Consider the following 22,854-nt stretch of genomic DNA (forward strand, 5'->3'; position numbering starts at 1 on the left):
CATGCCACGGCCGCAGTTGGGTCGCTTCACGACAAAGCAGCAGCATGTGTTGGTTCCTCCGTCATTGGAGTTTGTAGCACAGCAGCTGTGGAAGCAGGATGCAAGACACTGGTGGCCGGTGTGTGAACACGGTACGCGTACGGCAGGAAAAGAAAAAAAGAAGGAAAATAGGTAGGAGTGCAACCTTGGGTGCTCAGGATTGGTGAGAGGACCGACAACCTGATTGGAGATGATGCGTGATGAAGGAAATTGTTCGATGGCGAATCAACGGCCACAGATGGCAGGTCCAGTTCAGTCATCCAAGTGAAAAGGGTAGCGGAGCCGAGTCCTTCAATGGATGCGGGTTCCCGCGAGGTCCACATCCATCTCATCCCCGAGCACATCACTTCGCTGAAGGAAGCCCAGGCGGGCATGATGGGGCCAACAGCATCTGTGGGCGGCAACACAACGCTGCTGATTGGCTAGAAACACTTCTTCATCGTCAAACACTACCGACAACCCTGACCCTCGCTCACTGTCCTCCATCCACATTCAGTTCCTCCATCAATCAACCTCACTCGTCCTATACAGTGTACTTGTTGGAAGCAAACATCAACGGAAGCACGGTAGACGACGCTCGCCATACGCCAGTGGAAAGAGATTATTGCCCATTCCATCAGGAATGCTCGACGACAAGCGGAAAACGTCATGACGATCTCTCGGTTCTTGCACCCAAGTCCCACTTATTCTACGGCCCCGCTCCACCCTCAAGCTCTCTCGCTACACCAGCTTGTGTTTGTCCCCGACCTGTGTACGCAGCACAAAGCGAACCCAACAATGGCTCGGCTAAAACTCTGTAAACCATCACCGTTGCAGCCGAATTCTTCGTTTACATGAATCATGCTGTGGATAGATACTACCTGCCTGAAAGGAGCCGTCTAAAGGAACCGACGGCGAACTGACCATCTTCGAAGCTATCCATCACAGCTTGTAGCACGGTACTGCAACAACGACGGACAAGTGCGAGATTCGTCGCTTGAAGTTGTAAGGCCTGAACATTGTTTCAGCTCATCTGGACCTGGACCGCCTTCCCAACAACGTTGTCGTCAAATGCCAAGGCACTGATATCCGCGCTCAGCGGCCGTCCCTGGACTAACTCACTCATCACAATGCCTGTGCCCAAGCTCATGCTGATCCCCCACGGCCCATGGCCGGTTGCCAGGAACACTCCTCCCTCCGCGCCGGACTTCGTCCGAATTCCGCCTCCGAGGTGCTCATCCGGTACCCTCGCAACAATAGGCAGTCCCCACGGCGTCACCGGCCGGAAGCACAAGCCCTCTCTCACCACCTCTAGATCGTCCTCTCCATCATCCCCTGACCCCAGCAGTTCCCTAGCCGCCTGCTTGACCAACTCTATAGACCCGGTTTGCACCGTCGAACCCTCCGCTACGCTCGGCAGCGGCACCGCCGCCGAGTTCAAACCCGCAAAGTAGATCTGCCCGTCCACCCTTGAAAAAATCTCCGGGGAAAAAGCGGCATGGCTCGTGTAAACCGCATGGCATCCTTCCCCATCCACAGCACCTGCCCATCTCGGGCTCTTGACAACCAGCGAATGGCCCGCCAGGCTCGTCACCGGCAACCTCTTGACCGTCTCCGAAGTAGCCCCAAATAGCTTTTCCCACACCTGCCCGCTCCAGCACCCCGCCGTGATGATGATCCTCGAACACTTAACCTCCCTCTCCTCCCCCGTCATAACATCCTTCAATTGCACACCCCTAATCACCCCCTCACCATCTCTCAACACCTCCACCGCCTCCGTCCCCTTCGAAACCTTCACCCCCCTCCCCTCCGCCTCCCCCAACAAAAACCGACAAAGCCTCTCCGGCTCCAACTGCGCCGTGTCCCCCTCCCCGCCAATGATCTCCACATCATCGCCCTCCCGCCTCCTCAACCAAGCTGGCGTCTTCTCCTTCAGATCCTCTACACTCACCACCGGCACCTTTTCCTTGTCTCCAAGCGCCGCCTCCGCCCGGCTCGTCCCGCTGCGTAACCAATCGTCCCCTCGTTTCTTGACGCCCTTGTCGACGGCAACGGCCGAGTATCCCAGCGAGGTAGAAGGGGCATAAGACCAGTTGCGTCGACCGTCGTGGGCGGAGGCCAGACGGGCGTGCTCGGCGAAGGAGAGGGCGCCCAGCGAGGAGACTTCGGCAGCGAACCAGTTGCGGGCGAGAAAGCCACCGGCGAAGCCGGAGGCGGACCAGAAGAGGGAAGGGGAGGGGTCGACCAAATGGATTTCGGATGGGGGAGAAGGGGAGGAGGGCTGGGAAGAGGAAAGAGAGAGGTAGTAGGCGGTTGAAACGCCGATGATGCCGGCGCCGAGGATTACCGTGCCGGCACTGGTGCTGGTGGTGGTTGTAGTTGTGGACGACATTGTGACGTTCGGATAGTGAAATGTACAGGGCTCTTTCTGAGTGTGGGTGCTGATGGGTTATAGGTAGCTTTGCTGGTAGTAGAAGTGGGCAGATGGGGACAGCTTCTGAGGAATCCGCAGCGTCAAGGAATCATTCGGGCGTTCGGCCTCTTGATGGACTTGGGTAGATCTCAGTCAACCAATTCAAAAGAGTTAAGAGATATCTGGTCCGGTCAGCATCGCCTAGATATATGAACTTCCCTCTTCGTAGGCTATAAAGTCATACCCTTATCATGTCCTACAATTGGACATCAAAATGAGGGGGAGACCGCGCCCTTCGTGTCATTCTCGACCCCGGAGCCCCAGACTTGGCGAGACTAGTAGCTCCGGGGCTATCACCAGTATGCATGTTGATATCTTGATGTGAGCAATCTGTTTGAAAAACACGCAAAGATAGGGTGCAACGCTCTTCAATGGGGAAGTATGTGTTCCGTCGGGTTCCTGTCTTCTTCGAGGGAAAATGGACTGCCATTACATATAAGTTTGAAAGGCCCAAAGCAAACAGCTTCTTGAAATGAATAGAGGCTACAGAGACAAGTTGAAAAGCACTCCCGCATCGCAAACAGTCGCAGGCTCAAAATTGATTGGCAATGCTCCCATTGCAGGAAGACATGCGCAGGCAAGCACAATCATGGTGTGCAGTGTCGGTTCGTCTGAAAAAGAGGTCACCCAACTGCCCACAATGATTCACCCACTGCGCCAGTGAAAGCTATGCATCCGCGCTGTAAGAAGCAACAAAGCCAGATTAATTGTCAGGATCCCAAAAGATCCCCTCTGGTACATCGCCATCAGCGTTTCCGGCTCTGGAGGGAATGCCATAAATCATAATGAACATCCCTAAAAAGTCCCCGTTGTTGTGTTCCCGATACGTAATCCGGAATTCGGCCGGGTATCCATCTGCCCCGCAATCGGGTTGCCGGGGATTGTGGTGGGGTTCACAGGCTTCACCTTTTGTTGCAGTTGGTCCAAGAGCAAGGCGTCACCACATGAAATCTCTGACTTCACGAGCTCCCCGGGTTTCCAAGGAGAACAACGACAACAGCCGCAACTATTACCGGCAAAACAAACATCGAAGCGCATCTATAGCAAGCTATACACGACACAACACAATGTCAGAGCCCAAAGTCATCATTGTCACCGGCGGCAGCAAGGGCATTGGCCTTGCTGTCGTGCAGGACCTACTGAAAGCCTCCCACAAGGTTGTCCTTGTTGCCAGGACGCCTGTCAGCGAGCTCGCGAAGGATTATCCAGGCCAGGTCACATTTCTGGCTGCCGACATGACAGTATCTGATGTGAGTTGCGATCATCACAACCATATTGGAACATCGCAGAATGTAATATGATGGAAAATCAAATGAATATTAACATATCTAAGACCGCACACCGAGCTGTAGAGCTCGCTCTAATTTCTTACGGGAAGCTTGATGGCGTTGTTGTCAACCACGGAGTACTCACTCCCATCACCCGCCTAGCCGATGCTTCCATCGAAGACTGGAAGAGTCACTACGATGTAAACGTCTTCAGTGCCCTTTCCATTGTGAGCTTTACACCCCTAGACCAATGCGATCAAATAACAGGGCTAACACAATGGTCAGGTCAAAGAAGCCATCCCCCATCTGCGAGCCACCAAAGGCAAGATCATCTTCGTATCCTCGGGCGCCGCTATTAAGGCATATGCCGCTTGGGGGGCGTACGGCTCTTCCAAGGCCGCGTTAAACTCAATCTGCCGCCACGTCGCCGTGGAGGAGCCAGACATCACAGCAGTGGCAGTCAGCCCAGGACGGGTTGATACTGACATGCAAAAGGAGCTGCGCGAGAAGGGTCAAGGCGTCATGTCGGATAAGGAATACGCTGACTTTGTCTCGGCCTTCGAGGAAGGTCAGCTCAACAAGCCCGAGTGGCCTGCCCAGGTCATCGCGAAGCTGTCACTTGACGCCAAGTCTGATCTGTCAGGTAAATACGTCGCGTGGAACGGCCCAGAGGTTGCCGGGTATCGCAAGTAGCAATAAGGTATCTAAGGCAACTTTTGTCTAGTCAGCAACCATATCCAAAAAAAGAGTTATGAAGGCATGGAAAGACAGTGATGGGGCAATAATCAGTCGAAAGATGAAAAGGCTATACATGTATCTACATAGAGATTCAGGACTAGCATGGAATGTAAGTTGATTCATCAGATTGCCTTGGCTTTTTTTTTTCCAGTGCTCGTGCTTAAAAAAGAAAAATTGGTACCTACTGTGTCCAAGTCATCACTAAAGCGCAAGCGGCATTCCTACCTCGATGGACAAACTGCTGGAAGGTGGATCAAGTAGAGCCACATCATTGATAGGAAGCCGTTGCGCAAAAGCATGAGCGTTTGTACTCATCCGGGTCTGCACCAGGGCATTAGTCGTCGATGACACGTTGAAGTCGGCGCGTCGACGAGTTTTAGTTAAGTCGAGATGGTTCAGGAAAGTTGTGTCCGTCATGAAGTGTCGGAATTGGAATGAAAAGTACAAAGCATCATGGTGTCGGCTCGAAAGTAATCCATGTGGTACAAGACCGCAGGAAAACGGCATACCTGATTTTGGTAACCATTGCTGGACACTAGGAGCAACTGTTAGCAAATTTGCTGACGAGATTGAAACTCCAGAACACACAAAAACACAGTAGTTCGTTTTCGATCAGTAGTGACGTTTGGCTTGTCGGTGTCTATCACCATAATTGTGTATGATAGGGGCGACACGAATAATCTCCTCATAGAAACCCAAAACCACTGCGTTCTTGTGCTGGCGGGGCGAAGGGGAAGGTGTTCTTACCTATCATGAACATTGCTCGGTGTAACAATGAGCGGTCCAGTTAAGTGATCCAGCATGGAAACAGTGCAGTTGCCTGCGTGCCCCAATGGAAGCGTATGGTGTCGCGACTGAAAGAAAGTAGAAGGGTGAGGGAAGGAAACGCTGAAGAAAATCAGAAGTTAACGACGCGATGGATGGACCCCAAATTTTCTCGAACGGAACAACGATTTTGGCGGCAGAAATTTATGGTGGGGTCCCAGGTCACAAGGAAGGAAGGTACGGGTCCACCGAGCCTTCACTGTTGCGAGTGGGCCAGAGCCTGATGATGACAGTGGCACTTGGCATTCCTTCACCAGTTGCGACCAGGTGACCAAACCATTGACCTCACAAAGCTGAGAGGCGGGGGGGTGTGCGGTTCCAAACGCGCGCCAGACGACTCGGACGATTCAGTTTGATTCATTCACACAGACAAACCCGGACTGAGCGAGTTCAGTTCCTGATTGAGGAACTGTGGCTGGTGCGCCTCTATGTACGACTCCGCCACATACCCATGGTTGCCCCTGTGCGCGCAATGAACCAGGGCCAATCGCCCAGTTGCCGTTGGCGGCAGCTTCCAGGCCAGCCGCACTTGGGGTTTGGAGTGAAGGGAGCGGTGCCAATGTGTGTGTATAAAGGCAACCATCCTCACCGTGGCACCTCCGAGCTCAAAGGGAGCTTCGGCTCCCCTGACCATCATGCAACTCGACCTCATAAAGACTTCAAAACACTTTGATTACACCGGCCGCATATCTTGAGAGTTATCATTCGCCCAGGCAGTTGGGGGGTTTTGCATCATCGGCCACATACCTAGTCGATATCCGACCCCTCGAGGCATCAATATACACAATCCCACGACGACCCACGTAGGAGACTCTCGATTATCCACCAGCCAAAATGTCCGATCACGAATTTGGAGGTCCGTTGTCGCTCTGTATAACCTTTTTTTGTGTTTCTGTTTTCGTTTTTGTCGGGGGGTGGAGGAGTTCCTCGATGACTATTGCCCATTTGCTTGCACCCAGACACGGTTGAGTTGGCCCAATGATGAAGCCACTCAGCCTTACACTCAAGTTGAGTGGAGTGAGCCTCCCTCATGAGTCCAAACCAACAACACTTCCTTTCATCCACTCCTTCTTCACGACCTATTGTTGAAATTCGAGTGAATAAGAAAAGCATGTCACAATGGACTTCAAGAACAAGTATTTTCTATATGAACAACATGTTCTTATACGGCAGCTCTCTCAACCACTTCCTCAACCGAGAAGTGTGGCGATCATTCAGCCAAGATGGACGAATATTCCGGATACCGTTATGCATACGCTTCGGAGCCGTGGATCGTCTCTGGCTCTGGAGTCTCACCACCTCCGAGTAGCTTGCTTTTTTTTCCTTTCCTTTTCCTGGTTCATCATGTCTTTTTACTAACAAGGTTTACTGTAGGCAATGATGACCTCTCACTCCCCAAAGGTACGTTAATTTTCAGTCAGGATACCGGGATGCCGTATCATCGAGACATGTGGTGGTGGAGGATAACACCAAGCAGTTGGGAGAACCAAAGGCGAGTTTTCGGCTTGGTGAGCTGGTAGAGACGGTATCCTCTGGCTGAAGGAAGCCTATCCTCAAGCAAACGGAATATCGGATGGACCACCTTCACCACGCAGAAAGAAGTCTTTAGGTCTCGGGAGCTGCGCCAGTTGCTCAAGGCCGTGCAAGATTTCAAAGGGTACGAGCTAACTTTCCATACAGCGACGGTCCAAAAAATTGTGAGCGAGATTCTCCCATCATCGACTGGCCTGTCATTCGCCAAGGAAGCACGGGATCTTCTCATCGACCTCTGCGTTGAGTTCATCTCGCTCGTATCGTCCGAGGCGAATGAGATTTCCGAGAAGGAGTCGAAAAAGACGATTGCTTGTGATCACATCACGCAGGCGCTCGAGCGGCTCGGTTTTGCCGACTACGTCCCCGCCGTGCTAGAGGCAGCTGCGGAGCACAAAGAGGTTCAAAAGGTACTTGGAACCGTTATTATCTCCATGTTCGGTTGTGTCTTTGTTTTCATTGGTGAAGCTAACACACATCAACACAACAGGGACGAGAGAAGAAAGCAAACAAGTTCGAGCAGTCCGGCCTAACACTCGAAGAGCTCGAGCGAATCCAACGGGAACAGTTTGCCGACGCCGCGGCGCGACACACTTAGGGGGGCAAATTCGCGGCGTTGCCGACGCTTGTGCGTCTACCAGTGCCCGAGCAACAGCCGAAATAGCGGAAGGGGTCGCCTCGGAAGCAGCAGAAGCAGAAGAAGAAGAAGAAGGCGAAGCATCAAGCTGATGCACAGCAACAGCCGAAAAGGGGGAAGGGGCGGCCTCGGGAAGCAGCAGCAGCAGCAACCTCAAGCCGATACAGAGCAGCTCATCTCATAGCGGAACCAGAAAGGAGAGGCCCGGCTACAAACGGTTGAGAAGGCGAAGCCGGTTGGAATGAGAACCACCAAGATCTGAGCGAGAGGAAGGAGGACAACAAAGAAAAGGGGAACAGCGACTGGGCTAGCTACAGTTCTTGGCTAGTACGACCAGTGGAATTGCGTATCAACGAGCAAGAGGTGGTCACCATCAGTCGGAAAGAGCAACCCAAGGTCTCGGCGGAACTCCTTCCGGACAGATAGTAAAAGGTCCGGGTCTGCCTAACGAAGCTGAGGCGTGGGAGCAGCGATAGTTGAAATCTGGAAGCAAGTCAGTTGGTACTGAGCAATTGGAGGAAGAAGCGAAAGTTGGGAGAGAGAGAGCTTTGCATTTACGTGGTGTTAAGTTTGTGTTTGTTGAGGATCGGGGTTTGGAATTTAGTTGGTATGCGTTGTATTGGGTTGGAGGGCTCTTGGAGAAAGAGAAAACCCGATCAGGGGGTTGCGGATTATTCTTACTTGGATGTGCGCCTTACACATGGATAGGTGTGGTCAAACCTTGGGGTGTTCTCGGCGTCAAGTTGTCGGCATCACCTCCTTGTTTTCGTAGGAATATTCAGCGAGGGTTATGGTTCATTAGCTGCCAGCGGGACATGTGTGGTGATCATATTTTCTTGAGCATTATGAAGCTACCATATTTGGATTTGAAGAAGATGACTCTGCATCCTCATCCCAACTGGGTGTCAACCATGACCAGCTTACCGAGCCTTTCCGGCTCCCAAATACCACCATTAGGACAAATTGAGGTTGAGAAACAAGAATAGACTTTCAAGTTGTGTGGGTGCGCGTGCAGTATTTTACTCTTCATCTCATGGCTAACCAAAACGGCCCACGAGAACCGTTCATTGGAATCTAGGCGTATCTACAAGTGTTGTGGTGTGGCTTGTCTCGCTTTTTGGAGAAAAGCCATCCCATTCATGCCGCTTCCGCAGCAATCTTCTCCATCATGATGATAACAGAGATATAATAATTTAGTAGCCTTCCTTGCCCCACTTGTTGTACTTCTCGTGGAGAGACTGCGGTAGAAATCGCTGTTAGTCAACTTGTTCTTTCTTCGCCCCCTCTTCCACATCGTGTGGCCCATCTCTCGGTTTGAGGAACATGTGATATCAGGAGACGGGAAACCTGTTCGGGATCGTCGTGATTCGTACCTTGGGGAGGGTGACGTTGGGAACAACGACAACGTTGACGGCGCTGGGGGCATCCTTGGGGGCAGCAGAGGGATCACCGCCGGGGTGGTACTGGTACTTGCCAGCGCCCGAACCCGACTCCCAGGGCATGGAGTTCTTGGTCTGGGGAACGGCGGTCTCGGCGGTAGAGGCGGTAGGGTTGCGGGCTTTGGGCGTGGTGAACACAAGATGTTAGAGCTTTTGTTCGTATTTTCGCATCCTTCTCTAGATTGGGGACGAGATAAGAGACATACCGAAGTAGTAACCGGCACCAATGAAGGCGGCAACCATGACACCACCGAGGACCTATACTCAGAGCAACACGAACTTCCACGTTAGCTTCCAAGCTTGTTTGTTTTTCTTTATCCTCCCCTCTTGTTCTGCGTGATCATTGCATCATATCCCGCTCCTTCTGCAACACACTAAACCCGCCGCGCGCGCATTTTTGAAGCCTTTTCTCTCCATCCGTTCCCCCGGCCCGGCGCAAGGATCCAGCTCGCCCAAAGCTCCTGCGGAACCTCCCTTCCCGACTATTCGGTAGGTCGATGTGTTGAGGGAAAAGTGAGGCACGAGGTGCCCCTATTTGTTCAAATATCACGCACCAGAATCTCGGGGTTCTTCTTGGACTCGGTCTTGAGAGCCTCCTCACCAGTCGTCATGCGACGGACGGTGGTGGAGAAAGCACGGCGGGCAATGAAGGAGGCCATTGTGATGGTGTGAAAGGTCGGGCTGGATGGCAGTTTCGACGAACGGGTCAATGGGGAGGGTTTGTTGTCGAGGTCGGTGGTGGGGGTTCCGGCGAACGGGAGGTAGCTATGGCGTCAGGTGCGAAGTGTGTTTCGGGGAATTGAGAGCTTTCGGCTTTCGATGATGCAGCAACAGCACAAGCTTTGAGGTTTCTTGGTGCACGGACCCCTTGACGGCCTGGACGGGTGGATTTAACGGGTAGTGGTATGATTTCGAGGCTTTGAGGTAAAAGACTTGGCATGTCTTACGTAAGGTGCTGGTTGGTGAGCCAAGTGATGCCGTGGTGCTTTATTATCGGTCAAATGAGCGGAGGGTTAGGGCTGAGCGCGTATAGCTGGTAGTGTACATATCACAGTGTGCAGTGTCGCAAAAGCCGGAATGGCTGCGGTGCTGCCCGACGCCCGATCGGACGGCAACAGTGGGCCCGGTATCCCAAGTTCAGATGGGATTGAATGAACCAAACCTCAGCTACAGTCAGCCAGCTGAGCTCCGGCTGTTTGCCCACGTGTGACGGGAATCTGGAGTACATGATGCGTGCGTACTGCGGTATGCAGCCACCTTATTTGTGGTGATCCGAGTTTTGAATTATCGCATTCCGTCCTCCGTACCTCCAGGTTTAGGCATGTCTGTCGTCAGCTTCACGAACTACAAGTCTACGTAATGGCACCGCATGGAGTTGACGGTTCAGAGGCGTTCATCAGGAAAAGGAGCCCAGGCATAAAAATCGAATCTTGGAGGTTGATAGGGAGCGCTAGGTTGGCTCAGGGGCAGCTTGGCAGTTCAAGGGGACAGGGGCCACAGTGTTCCATTGCTTAGTAGGTATGCAGCCGTGGCACCGACACGCAAGGCGAAGCGGAAGTGTACCAGGCACATAGAGGACCTGGCAGAGGAATGCTTTTGTCACCAGTGGAAGAGGTGCCCGTGGAGTGGGGTCATCGCGATCACTAACCCGAAGGATGCCTCGGGGTGCCTTCTTACCTGGGGCTGATGAGCAAAAAAGAAATGACGGCGCTGCATGGATGACACGGCCCATTTCAATATGATCTCGAACAAAGTGCCCGGTGCAAAGGCCGGGCCTACCATACGCTTGACATTGACTGGGGGTTTCCCAAGGTACCATAGGAATTGCTTTGCTTATGTGGGAGCGAAAAAGGACACCCAAAGGTCACCCCCAAAAAAGGGACGGGAATGCTGAGTGAGAACGAACGGGGGATAATGCGAGGCTCTTGGCTAACCACTCCTTGCAACCCATCCCGTTGCACAACACTTTTCGACTTTCCGTTTAGACTCGACCCGAAAAAAAGGCACAAGGCAAACACCACTCTCTCTTCGCACTAATCCAAAAGGCTGAGATCTCGCTCAGCCGTCCACTCCTTAACACAGCTGGAAACCAACAAAGTTGGATTACGGATACGCTCATTATTTTCGTCCGACCGAGACCAGGGTGATTTCGCCGCCATAGGGAAAGACAACACTCCTTCACCAACGACCCGACGTACGCATTCGCACATACACACCGCAATCCCCTTGCTGCAAATAAGCACCGCCAACTGTAACAGCAAAACGGCAGCCGACCTGATCCCGACACATCAGCGACCAGCCAGCTACCCAGCCCCGACTTACGAGATACCGTATCCTACCGAAACCGTTCTATTGCGCCGCCATCCCGTCGATCCGAGCGTCATTGCGTCAAGCATACCACTCCTCCGTCTGATCTCAGTATCCCGACACCCAGTGTAGCGCGCCCGGACCTCGAAACTCCCAAGCGACGTCGTTCACGTATACTTGACGCTGTCGACACATTTGCGCCCGGTTTATAGTCCGCCGCAACTTGTCATATTCATCGCCGACCTCTTTTTCCACCGTTGGGAAACTTTACCATCATCGCTCTCGAATCATAGCCATGCTATAGCGTGGGATCTCCCGACATTAGCTAGACATCACACACACACGCCGTTGTTGCGCGGTCGAAGTGCGGGACTTGGAGGATTCCCTAGCCGACACAATGGCATCCGAAGAGGGACCCTCAAGGTCAGCCTCCCCGACAAATGTCGATAACACGTTCCCACAGTACCCTCCTCGAGCCGAGCTTACCGTTGCTGGCCCTCCCAGCCTAATATCTTCGCGAATGACGGATATTGGCACGGAAGATGGCCAAGGATCAGATGCAACACCACGCGGTGGTGGCCCTTCGAGCGCTAACCCCAACAGGAGGAGTGGCTTTTATTCGGACACACAGTCTCGTCCCGAGACGTCTGGGACCGGGCTATCATCAAGGGGTCCGTGGGCGCAATCGGTACCTCTACGCCAACAATTGTCGGGGAAGCGAGGAAGCATAGCTGGGAGCATCGGCAGTGCAGGAGGTCGCCCCATCAGCGCTGCGAGCAGGAGTCATGTCCCGTCTCTAACGTCCCATGGCTTCTTTCGTCCGATGAGCTCGCAGAAACTCCAGGCGCAAAGGGGCGCTGGGCGCCCGCCAACAATGAACCGCCCGTATGTGATCACCGGAGAAGCAGGGGCTCGCAATAGTGTCATCTCAACTGGAAGCGGCCGCATAGGGGCACAGATTGCGGAGGACGCAGAGCTGCGTATGCCCTCTAGGGGAACCGAAATGACGGAGCAGGATACAATGGACCGCATGACAGCCAACACGAGTCCCATCAACGGATTTTTTCCTACTTCGAGTGTTACGGATAGCGTCCGGCCGCTGCAGAGACCCGTCGATGCTCGGAACATCAACGTGGAAATGAACAAAGACTACAGAGAGGAAAGCCCGACAACTCCACCGAGGTCACCTACGAGGACGTCGCGATCTTTCAGGTCCAGCTTTTTGATGCCGAGGATGAACGAGTCCGGGGTAACGGGCTCCAATAGAGAGATTGAGGGCGGAGAGAAGCTGCAATCAGCTGCCTCGTCTCCCAACATCCCACCCCAAAGTTACGAGAGGCAAAGGGCCAGATTCAAAAGACGTGCAAAAAGGCAGAACCGCGCGAATCTTGGGAAAAACTACGAATACTTCGAAGGAAACACAGTGTTTTGCCTAGGTGGACGGTTTCAGAACACAAAGCAACGCCCGATAAATATAGCAACCGGGTCACTGATCGTTCTCCCTTGCATCCTCTTTTTCATCTTCTCGGCGCCTTGGATCTGGCACAACATTTCACCCGCGATACCCGTTACATTTGCTTATCTTGCTTATATCTGTGTATCTTCGTTCCTACACGCCTCGGCGTCAGATCCAGGAGTATGTTACGGCTTGTTACCCTTTGTGAGTGGTGTCACGCTGACATGTTCTAGATTCTACCGAGAAACTTGCACAAGTTTCCTCCTCCAGAAATGGAGGACAGCCCGACAGGCCCGCCAACGACCGACTGGGTTCTCGTTCACTCGGCAGAAGCTTCAACGGCAGCAATGGAGGTCCCGATCAAATACTGCAAGACATGCCAACTGTGGCGTCCTCCACGCGCTCATCACTGCCGCTTGTGCGATAACTGTGTTGAGACCCAAGACCATCACTGCGTATGGCTCAACAACTGTGTTGGTCGTCGCAATTACCGCTACTTTTTCACGTTCGTCAGCTCGGCAACCGTTCTTGCTCTGTACCTTATCGGCGCCTGCCTGGCACAAATTCTGGTGTACAAGAATCAACACCATATCAGCTTTGGTCACGCGGTCAATCACTTTCGCGTACCCTTTGCCATGGTCTTTTTTGGATTTCTGACATTTTTATACCCGGCTGCACTCACCGGATATCACATTTTTTTGATGGCTCGCGGCGAGACAACTCGCGAATACCTCAACTCTCACAAGTTTCCCAAGTCGGATCGATACCGTGCTTTTACTCAGGCCAACTGGCTCAAAAACTGGTTTGTCGTGCTATGCCGGCCAAGGCCCCCGACTTATTACGGATTCAAGGTCAAGTATAACCAGGGTGACCAGCGACTCGGATCCCATCGGCGCTGGCAACAGCCAGCGGTTTCTGACTCGAAAGAGGGCATGGAAATGCAAAACGTCTCGCCGCAGTTGCCTCAGACAGGATTCATGGGACCTACAGCATTGCGAAACTCGAATAATGGGTCGACGGCGGAGGTCAGGACATGATATTGATGGTTTTCTCCTCATCTTGACATTTTCGGCGTTTCTGTTTGACTTCGATACATATAGCACACCTGCACACCCATCTTTACATATACCATTAGTACGCATCAACGCACCATTATTTTTTCATGTTTTTTATGTTGGCCCCTTTTCTCCCCCTTGTTTGTCAGATACCTAACGGCATGCACGGCTTTACGTTGTTTTAGAACATGCGTGCACCAGTTTGAATGAAGGGTTTTTCTTTTTTTGGTTCTTTTTGTAATCAAACAATAACAGCGATCATAAATTTGTAAACAGCAGCAGGAGGAAGAAGAAGAAGAAGAAGAAGGAGTAAAGCCAGGATGAATCAGACGGGGGTACAGCGCCCTAGTGGTTCGTATCTCATTGGCAACACATAGGGACGGGAGCAACAACGAAGGAGTTGGACGGACAGGCCTCATTACTGTACGAACTTTAAGTTTTTTTTATACCCTGATGAGAGTAGCTAGTTCCCAAACTTCGTTTGTGGTTTTTAGTTAGAAACTTCTATAATACCATATGTAAACAGCCTCACGTGGCACTGGTCTCGTAACTATCACACGTTGCTACTAAACTTGGTATCAACGGCTTCGTTGAGTGGAGGCTATGTAGACAGATACATGTGCGTTTAGACCGCAGCGGGCGGCGTGGTAATGTTCAATCACTGGTTTCAAAACAATAAAATATACTGTGTACGACTCCTGGTTTCCTGTTATTGAGATATTGCAAATGATTCCGGCGAAAAGTCACAGTATCGCTGGGAAGCATAAAGTCAGGTCGTTGTAGGTAGATAGATACATGAGAAAGGGACCCACAATTCACAAAAGAATTGTTTGAGAGCTTCAGTTCAGACATCAATCAATGACACGAACCTCACCTTGTCAAAACCAGTCCACCACAGCTCAACAACCGCCTTTCACGAATTACCAGCTTACAAAATTCAGTTTTTTCTTCTTCTTCTTTTCTTTTCTTCTTTCTTCTTCCGCCCCCCCATATATCTCATCTAAACCACTAAGCGTTCTTTGACCCACGCTTTTTAACCCCGAACAACTTCCGTCACCCAACTCACCACTCGACGCACAAACAAGAACCGAACCATGCTCCCCCCACCAACCCCCTCCTTCCTCACCCGCAAATCCAAAATCCTTTCCCAGCTCTCCGTTCCCGACGTCGAGTACACCGACGCCTCCCCCAAAGGATCAGTCGACGTGGCCATTCGCGAACTGATTGACGAGATCAACCATGGTTACGAAGGATTGGTGACGACGAGCAGTTGCGCGGGGAGGGTGAGTGTTTATTTGGAGGGTGTGAAGAGGAAGAAGGACAACAAAGCTTCTAGTGCTGGTGGTGTTGAGGGTGAGGGTGAGGGAGAGGGAGAGGGAGATGGCGAAGGAGGTGGTGAAGATGGGGTAAGGGCATCAACAGCAGCTACAGCTGCTGCGGTAACAGCCAGTTCCTCTGGAGGTAAAGGTGGAGGGGAATGGCTGTTTGTTTCTCATGATCCGTTAGAGACAGTTGACGCTAAAACGGGGAGGGAGTATGATGGGGACCATTGGATGGAGGTGTTTGGCTTAACTGGGAATGGGTCTGATCAGCCTGGGTCTGGGGATGGTGATGGTGATGGGGATTCACAGCAAGAGCAGCAGCGGTTGATTCACTTCAAGTTTGAACCCATGGTACGTTCCTTTCTTCTCTTCTACTTGCAACCCCCGCACAATCCCATCACTAGAGCTTGAACTAACCCTCCTCCCCAACCGCCCTAGATCCTCCACATCCTAACCACCTCGCCCTATCACGCCCATCTAGCAATCCAATCCGGCATGACCTCGGGCTTCCGCGAAACAGGCGCCGTCTCCATCTTGCCCCGTCTAACTGCTCCCTTTTTCTCCTCCTGTCACCAGTGTCATACTCACCACAATCACCTCCCGCAACAACTATCATCGTCATCATCAGCATCATCATCACCATCATCTTCAACAACCCCAACACCAACAGAATCCGTCACTCCAAACCCCATAGTAGCCATCCGCTCCATGGGCCTCTCCTTCGAGTCCCTCATCGGCGTCCAACACGGCTCTCAACGACAGTCTTTGGTGTCTCCGGAATACCTGTCTCTGCTGGTCAAGATTGCCAACGAGCGGTTCGAGGAGAATAAGAAGAGGATAGCTAGGTTTCAGGAGGCATTGAGGTTGGCTTTTGGTGAGGGAGCTACTGCTGGTGGTGTTGAGGGACAGAAGAAGAAGAAAAAGAGCGGCGATGGTGAGAGTGGTAATGCGGAATGGGAGGATGCTGAGGCTAGGAAGCAGAGGAAGAGGGAGGAAGGGTTGGCGAGACGGGAAGAGGTTAGGAGAAGGAAGGAAAAGGAGGAGGAGGAGAAACGGAGAAAACAGGAGGAAATTAAGGAGGAGAATGCGGGAAAAGTAGATTTGGCGGAGGTGGTTTTGCAGGTGCCCGATGTTCTGTAGAGATAGTTGGTAGTTCCCTCTTGACCTAACAGTATCTGTTTTAGCGGACAGGTCTTCACGAGGCGCTGGGTTAACTTGTGGTGCTCTCTCCCACTACAGCCGTTGTCAAGGCGGTGGGAAAAAAAATGTTGGTCTATACTCTTGCTTGTCTTGTCTTAAGAGTTGTTTGCCGTTCTTTTGGATCGTTGTCTTGACCTGACTGAATTGACTGAAAGGAAAGCTTAGCCTTTATCTATTACCATTGCTCCAAGCTCCAAAGCCACGGGTCCTCAGCTTTTTGACCATTTTGAGACATCTATGATACACGCTCACATACACACACTTGACTGACTGCAATGTCGCAGTCAACCCTATCAACCAGTAACCCCATCCAGCGAGCTGCTAATTTCTGCTTATCCTTTCGATTGACTGCAGATGAACTCAACTAGCAGCTTCTCCCTCTCCTTTTGGTCCATGAGAAAACCCAGCTGGCCTTGTCATTCCCTTCCACTCATCCCTAGCCCTTTTCAACACTTCCTTGGGCTGCGCAAAACTGAGCGCACAAGGTTTCTTGCTTTCCCTTCCTTACACCCAGGCCCACCGCCAACATCCGTACCCAGTCCAGGTATATCCCCTCCTGTATATCCGTCTGTCGGTATGTGTGTGTGTGTGTGTGCCGGGTACCCTAGGTGCGTCCGGGGAAAAGCTTTCACTCCAGTCTCAGAGAGAACTTAAGCAACAACCTTATCAACCCATCCCTTCTCCAGCCTCCGCACCTCCTCCTTAAAAGCCTCAACCTCCTTCCAGCAGTCCAGCGGCCGGCGGTCGTGCTCACGCAGACACCGCACCACCTCGCTGCGCGCCGTCTCCGTGCTCTCGGGCAGCGGGCGCACCTTGCGGTGCTCGTCGAGCTTGGCACGCAAAGCCTCGATTTCCTTCTGGACCTTTTGTCTGCTAATGTCGTTCTCTTGTTGTTGTTGCTGCTGCTCGTCGGAGGAAGAGGATTTAAGAGTTTCTTGCAGCTTGGCGGCTTCGGCGGCCCGGAGTCGCTTCAGCTCTTCAGCGACGCGGGCTTGAACTTGGAGCTCGAGGGCCTGTTGGCGGGACATGTCGGTCTGTTATGTTTGGCTGTGTGTCAGTTGAAGCTTGATGCGTAATGATTGAAGGCTTTGAGCTGGCTGGCTGGATGGCTGGTATGAAACGGTTTATGAATCTGCTGTGTAGGCGAACGAGGAGGCAGAGGAGGGACGCGGTAGTGTGGGCGTGGGAAGAGTAACCGGTTCGCATCGTAGGCAGAGGTAGGAGGACAGTATAGCTCGACAGCTAAATGGCACGGACGGAGACGGCATCATACCTCGGGGCTAGACTCCAACTGCTCGACAAGAGTGTGCGATACACCAGCCGGGGCGGGCCTAGTTAGTTGGGTTTGACAAGTCAGCTTTCCCATACTCTCTAAATAGTCTCCAGAATCCATCAATTGCCCAGAAAGAAGAACGACATACGCCTTCCACACATGCGGCGCCGCAGCAGAGGGCTTCGAGGCGCTGGAACCCATTGTGAATTTGTCGCGGGGTTTTGGTAGGAGGATAGAGCGGGAATTGGTGCAGGGAGAGAGGCGAGGTAGGAGTTCGAGACCGGTAGCTTCTATCTACCCTGATGTCACCGGAGGAGGATAAGGGTAGGTAGGTAGGTAGGTTTTGCGATTTGTCTGGCTGCGCTGCCGGCTCGCGAATTCCGCTTCGCAATCGGCGACTGCTGTTGTCCCGCTAGCGCAAGCAGGTGCGCTGACTTGCTTGTGACTTGCTAGCTTAACCCTCTGGAAGCCTCTTATCGAACTGCCATAGTTAACCCTAGGAAGCTCCGAGTTTTAGGGAAACTCCGGGCATGGATGACGGAGTGTACGGTGCTGAAAAGCACCTTGGCAAACTGTGTATCTGGAGGCGTCTGCTGAGGCTTGATACTTACTTACTTATACCTGGTTCACAAAGTGTGAAGATGACCTGGACTTATAACATCGAATGATGCCGACGAGTCTGACTAGTTTTACCGGAAGTAAGCATCTTGCACTCTGAGAATTGGAAAAGATTTCAAAAAGTTCGTTAATCTATCGATTTCCAACCACTATAGCAAGGTTTCGGAATGGACTAGTCCAACAGCGCCAGCCATGCATGCGCTACTACAATCATGGCCATTTGACCTCAACAGAGCTATAGTGTAAAGCCATGGCCATGGCGCAAAACCTCTTCCCCCCGAAGTAGCAAAGTTGAACACCGAGATCCTACGTATTCGTTAGTTTATAGAAATCCAGACCATCCATAGTCCAACTCCTTATATATTCTCTTTTTTTTTCTTATTTTTCTTTTTCAAGGTACGCCTGATTCCCTACTCCAACCGTCAACCGGATGATGCCCCACCTAACCTAGACATATCGCCTATATCAACTCCTTGCTCTTTTAATTCCCAAAGTCCCTCTTTATGAACTCCGCCTCCGCCATGTCTTTCTGTGTGGGTTGCTCCTAATACCCATACATATTCGTTCCACCAACCCAGCTTTGCATAGCACCGGGTTGCCCCTGATCCGACATGTAATAGCCCAGCTCGTTCTCATACCCGTCATTGACGCCCAAGGTACCGGGTTGCGGGTAATACTGCTGCGGGGTTGCTTGTGGGTCATACGGAACTTGTCCTTGACCAGCCGTGGTCGTTGGAGGGACGCCACCAGCTTGTTGAGTGTCAAACGCTTCGATGAGTAGGCCCAGCCCATCTGTTGACTGCCGACCAGCTACACCAGCGGCGACAGGTTGCGGTTGCTGCCCCTGTTGCAAAGGGGATGTCGAATCTTGCAGCTGGGGAGCGGTTGGAGCAGGAGTCTGCTCCTGCGGTTGTGAGGATGTAGGCACACGCAGACTAGGGTCGATGAACATCGCGGGAGTTGGGACACTGGGTTGTGCCGGGCTAATGATCGCCTGTTCCGGACTACCCTGAGGTACAGACTCCTGCTTTTCGCTTAAAGCTTGCTGTACCTGTTGGGCCTGCATCTGAGCAGTAAAGGTTGAGTGTAGCTGCGATGGCTGTTGTGCCTGTACTTGTACCTGCTGTGCCTGTTGTGTCTGTGCTTGAGCCTGAGCTTGAGCCTGCGCCTGAGCCTGAGCCTGAGCCTGAGCCTGAGCCTGGGCTTGTGCTTGTGCTTGTGCTTGAACCAAAGCCATGTGAGCTTGAGCCTGGGCTTGCTGTTGCTGGACAGTCGGCATCTGAAGGACGTGAGGTATTTCATCTCTCTGGGGGAGCAGGAGGTTAAAATCAGCCTGCCGAGTCCGTGAACGAGGGGCCTTTTGGTGGAAATGATGATAACTTACGCTGTCCGCCATGGTACCCTCGTTACCAACTATCACGCCGCTTTGGGCTGTGTAGAACCGTTCCAGATGCTCATACCACCTAGTTGCCAAAGGCCATATGTTCCTGCTTTCTGCCAAGATGCTGAGAACACGAGCAACCATTGAAGGGCCTTCGCGAGTAATGGCTGGCTCAGGGCAGACTGATTATAATGTCGCGTTAGCTTACTGTCATTAGAAAGAACACTCTTCAGGGCAGATAGCTTACGATTTGGATATTTGCACAAGTAGCATGCGAGGAAGCCACAGCTGTAAACGCAGAACGCCTGAATGGGAGTTCAGTCAGCATTCATTGATTGAGTCAGATCCCATCAGTACTTACCGCCATCTGTGCCCCAGGACCTTCCTCGGGTGACCGCTCGTTATATTGAGTGTCGATTTGTTCGTACAGATCTCTCACGTTGCTGAACAGTTGACGAGACATTTCAGTCCAGAAAGCTGTGCGCTCTGGTTGGGACTTATCGTCGGACAAGATACTATAATGCGGTGTTGTCAGCTCGAGGTCTTTAGCGCTTGACCGGGGTTACTTACTCGGTCAAGTATGCCTTCCTAAGAACAATATTGCAGAGCCGCGTTATCATCGTCACACCGAGGTATGCCTACGGAGATATTAGCGCTGAGTAGGTATTTGCTTTCCATGTTTCCTCCTTGTAACTCACCAGGTCCTGGCCTTCCTGCTTGTAGCCCTTAAGGAGAAAGCTACTCCACCGATGGTCATTAGGCAAACCCCTCTCCCATTCCGCAAGGCGGTTGACCATAATTGCATACTCGCTTTCTGGCTCCCATGGATCCGTAACCTTATCGTTGCTAAGCACCCGGCGGGGGATCGCTCCCCAGAAGTAATGGGCCTGGATAAGCGTTGCAAACAGGGACCGACCCTCGTCGGTAACAAGACTAGGGTTCTCCAGGGCCGGGGGAGTGTCCTGGAGCGCTGCTCTCGACTTTGGAATTTGACCAGTGGCGAAGTCCTTCTCGTTGCAAGGCAGTAATGCTGTGATATCGCTGGCTGATAGAGATACGGGGCACCGCGGACCCGAATGGAGGTTGTCTTGACTATGGAGCATCCACTATCATTCAATTAGTCACAAACCATTTCGCAATCCCATCATTCCATCCAATGTAAGGATGAGCCACATACCAAGGTGCGGCGGGCGGACTCTGCCCTCATGATTAGTTCCTCTGAGGGGTTTTCCGGCAGCCTGTAGGTCTCCTCCCTATGCAGTCCCATCAATGTGGCCATACGCATAGCAATTGCCATGTTGATCGAGCTCTGTTGTTTCAAGCTGCTTCCCTGCTGGGCAATACTCAACAGGTAGAACGCCTGGCATCTCTCCAGGTCCGGATCTCTATACAGTTCGCGGCAAGCAACCTCGGAGGCGCGTTCCATAAAGACTTCAGCGGCCTGAACAGCACCGCCAAACCGATCCACCAATGTTGGCGTCAGTCGGGCCGAAATGCTCAAGATGCTTAGCAGGAAAAACACGCTGACAGATCGGTGGTTCGTCCGTAGCCGCTCGGGAAAGTGTTGCTTGTGGATGAAGCCCAACTGGAAGTAGTGAGCTGTGAACTTGTGGACGGCTTCGACTATTTCAGGCAGCGGCGGCAGAAGATCCCATTCATCGTAGCCCTTGATAGGTCTGGGCACCGCCGGCGCTGGTGAGCGTACGGGTGCATCGAGGATTTCGCGTCGGACCTTCGCGGGGTCTCGTTTGGTCGCCTTGTCGGCTCTGATTCGAGGGTGTCGGTATTCGCGATCTTGATCGGGCTGGCCACGGACGGGGAAAGTACTGGGGAAAAGGTTTGATTTTAGCAGATGAAGAGAGCAGAGACACCCTTGCGACAGGGCTTGCATGCATCATGGGAACTCTTACCAGTCAGCCGGACCAAGTCCAGCATCGCGGCAAGCCTGGCAGGGAGGTTGGGCCTTGTCATGGAGACATTTGCTTCTCATACGGCGGCATCTGTAAAGGGCGACACGTTAGTCCTTCGCTTTCACCTGGGTACTCGTGACGTTTGGATGATGCCAAGTCGATCCGGCAACTGTTCACATACCTTCGGCAAGCGATTGGAGCTCTTCGCTTGATGACAGGTGCTGGGAGGGCTAAGCCAGGAACTTGTCCAGGAGTTCCGACAGAGACTGGGCTATTGACCTGGCTTGGAGGTTGGCCGGGAAGAGGAAATTGGCCAGGAATCTGACCGGTGAGCTGTTGCCCGTTGATCTGATTGACCTGGGGTTGCAGTTGTTGCGGTTGGTGCTGTTGCTGTTGCTGCTGTTGCTGCTGTTGCTGTGGCTGACTATTGGTATTTGGCACGGGGCTTGACAAGTCGAGTTGCATCGGAGTCTGAGGGGAGTCCTGGTCCTGGTGCATCTCGACGTCTTGTTGTGGTTGAGGCGACGCGGCCGGCAGAGAAGCCATCGCCATGGGAGCTGGCGACGGCGATTGCTCGGCCTGCTTCATCTCCTGGTCCATCTTGCCGGCAACGACGCGGGCGGCGCTTTGGGACCCGTAGGAGGATGAGGAGGATGCCTAGGGCAAAATGAATAAGAAGAAGCGATAATGAGACGCCGGTACGGCACAACGGCGATGTTTTAGTTGCAGATGACAGACCAGAAAAGGTAGCTGTTGAAGCTGTAGATTTGCCGGAGCGGCTTCTTGTTGGTTGCGGGGCGGATGATTTGATTGCCGGCAGGGCAAGATATGGTCCAATCTCTACCGCCAATTGCCCTGGATATGTGCTGCACAGGGCAGGCCCAGATGGGTGAAAATCGAATGCCGCGCGCCTGGATTTGAACCCTCGGGGCAAAACTTTCAGTCGGCACCCACCCGCCCGTCGCCAGATAGCAGCCCCAGGACCCACACTCGGAAGACGAACGACAGTGGGAGTTCGGAATCCAAAACACACTCAGTTTTGACCGACAGCAAAGACTGTGGTGGAAGTCACTCGTTATCGTAAAGAGGCTTGAGAATCAGCCCTGCGAAAGAATGGATCAGGTGGGACCTTCAGTACCAGTTTGAAGATTGTCTGAACTGAACTGCAGGCATCAAGTAACACTTCCGCCATAGAAGAGCTACACGTGATTGGTCGCGTGCCGTATGGTTGATGTACAAAGTGTACAGGTAGCGGGCACTATCACTTCACAACACTCAACAGCCCTAGGGAGGAAGTTATAGTTCACATTGAGCGGAGCAACTGTCGGTTTTTTTTTTTTTTTCCTTCGCTGTTTCTACTAGACAAGAACACTTCTTCTGATATCATATCGTAAGTTAGCTTCA

At 52.5% G+C, this 22,854-nt stretch overlaps 9 protein-coding genes across 9 annotated transcripts; 4 read left to right on the forward strand and 5 right to left on the reverse strand.

The window, feature by feature from the left end:
* Positions 1 to 873: 873 nt before the first annotated feature.
* Positions 874 to 2,611, reverse strand: NEUTE1DRAFT_89407 (uncharacterized protein; the record flags this gene model as incomplete). Its single annotated transcript, XM_009857072.1, has 1 exon — positions 874 to 2,611. The coding sequence occupies one exon, from the start codon at positions 2,408 to 2,410 to the stop codon at positions 1,043 to 1,045; it is 1,368 nt and encodes a 455-aa protein (XP_009855374.1).
* A 428-nt stretch (positions 2,612 to 3,039) lies between these two features.
* Positions 3,040 to 4,452, forward strand: NEUTE1DRAFT_125391 (uncharacterized protein; the record flags this gene model as incomplete). Its single annotated transcript, XM_009857073.1, has 4 exons — positions 3,040 to 3,085; positions 3,410 to 3,741; positions 3,846 to 3,986; positions 4,045 to 4,452. The coding sequence occupies 4 exons, from the start codon at positions 3,040 to 3,042 to the stop codon at positions 4,450 to 4,452; spliced, it is 927 nt and encodes a 308-aa protein (XP_009855375.1).
* A 235-nt stretch (positions 4,453 to 4,687) lies between these two features.
* NEUTE1DRAFT_118511 (uncharacterized protein) lies at positions 4,688 to 5,385 on the reverse strand (the record flags this gene model as incomplete). Its single annotated transcript, XM_009857074.1, has 3 exons — positions 4,688 to 4,818; positions 5,007 to 5,032; positions 5,245 to 5,385. 3 exons carry the CDS (start codon positions 5,255 to 5,257, stop codon positions 4,699 to 4,701), a joined length of 159 nt encoding a protein of 52 aa, XP_009855376.1.
* Positions 5,386 to 6,156: 771 nt separating this feature from the next.
* Positions 6,157 to 7,450, forward strand: NEUTE1DRAFT_53072 (uncharacterized protein; the record flags this gene model as incomplete). The annotated part of the gene is made up of 4 exons (XM_009857075.1): positions 6,157 to 6,178; positions 6,697 to 6,723; positions 7,003 to 7,262; positions 7,343 to 7,450. The coding sequence occupies 4 exons, from the start codon at positions 6,157 to 6,159 to the stop codon at positions 7,448 to 7,450; spliced, it is 417 nt and encodes a 138-aa protein (XP_009855377.1).
* A 1,038-nt stretch (positions 7,451 to 8,488) lies between these two features.
* NEUTE1DRAFT_96430 (uncharacterized protein) lies at positions 8,489 to 9,761 on the reverse strand (the record flags this gene model as incomplete). The annotated part of the gene is made up of 4 exons (XM_009857076.1): positions 8,489 to 8,727; positions 8,863 to 9,047; positions 9,135 to 9,186; positions 9,483 to 9,761. The coding sequence occupies 4 exons, from the start codon at positions 9,585 to 9,587 to the stop codon at positions 8,683 to 8,685; spliced, it is 387 nt and encodes a 128-aa protein (XP_009855378.1).
* A 1,833-nt stretch (positions 9,762 to 11,594) lies between these two features.
* NEUTE1DRAFT_89416 (Palmitoyltransferase ERF2) lies at positions 11,595 to 13,854 on the forward strand (the record flags this gene model as incomplete). Its single annotated transcript, XM_009857077.1, has 2 exons — positions 11,595 to 12,871; positions 12,925 to 13,854. 2 exons carry the CDS (start codon positions 11,633 to 11,635, stop codon positions 13,726 to 13,728), a joined length of 2,043 nt encoding a protein of 680 aa, XP_009855379.1.
* A 986-nt stretch (positions 13,855 to 14,840) lies between these two features.
* On the forward strand, positions 14,841 to 16,350 carry NEUTE1DRAFT_125395 (uncharacterized protein; the record flags this gene model as incomplete). Its single annotated transcript, XM_009857079.1, has 2 exons — positions 14,841 to 15,419; positions 15,507 to 16,350. 2 exons carry the CDS (start codon positions 14,841 to 14,843, stop codon positions 16,206 to 16,208), a joined length of 1,281 nt encoding a protein of 426 aa, XP_009855381.1.
* On the reverse strand, positions 16,341 to 17,838 carry NEUTE1DRAFT_70733 (uncharacterized protein; the record flags this gene model as incomplete). The annotated part of the gene is made up of 3 exons (XM_009857080.1): positions 16,341 to 17,302; positions 17,542 to 17,599; positions 17,690 to 17,838. 3 exons carry the CDS (start codon positions 17,740 to 17,742, stop codon positions 16,919 to 16,921), a joined length of 495 nt encoding a protein of 164 aa, XP_009855382.1.
* A 446-nt stretch (positions 17,839 to 18,284) lies between these two features.
* On the reverse strand, positions 18,285 to 22,050 carry NEUTE1DRAFT_132607 (uncharacterized protein; the record flags this gene model as incomplete). Its single annotated transcript, XM_009857081.1, has 9 exons — positions 18,285 to 19,438; positions 19,544 to 19,722; positions 19,788 to 19,845; positions 19,902 to 20,055; positions 20,111 to 20,178; positions 20,239 to 20,646; positions 20,718 to 21,366; positions 21,451 to 21,540; positions 21,632 to 22,050. The coding sequence occupies 9 exons, from the start codon at positions 22,048 to 22,050 to the stop codon at positions 18,704 to 18,706; spliced, it is 2,760 nt and encodes a 919-aa protein (XP_009855383.1).
* Positions 22,051 to 22,854: the final 804 nt, after the last annotated feature.

This window comes from Neurospora tetrasperma (assembly GCF_000213175.1).
Source record: "Neurospora tetrasperma FGSC 2508 unplaced genomic scaffold NEUTE1scaffold_81, whole genome shotgun sequence".
NCBI classification, from domain to species: domain Eukaryota; kingdom Fungi; phylum Ascomycota; class Sordariomycetes; order Sordariales; family Sordariaceae; genus Neurospora; species Neurospora tetrasperma.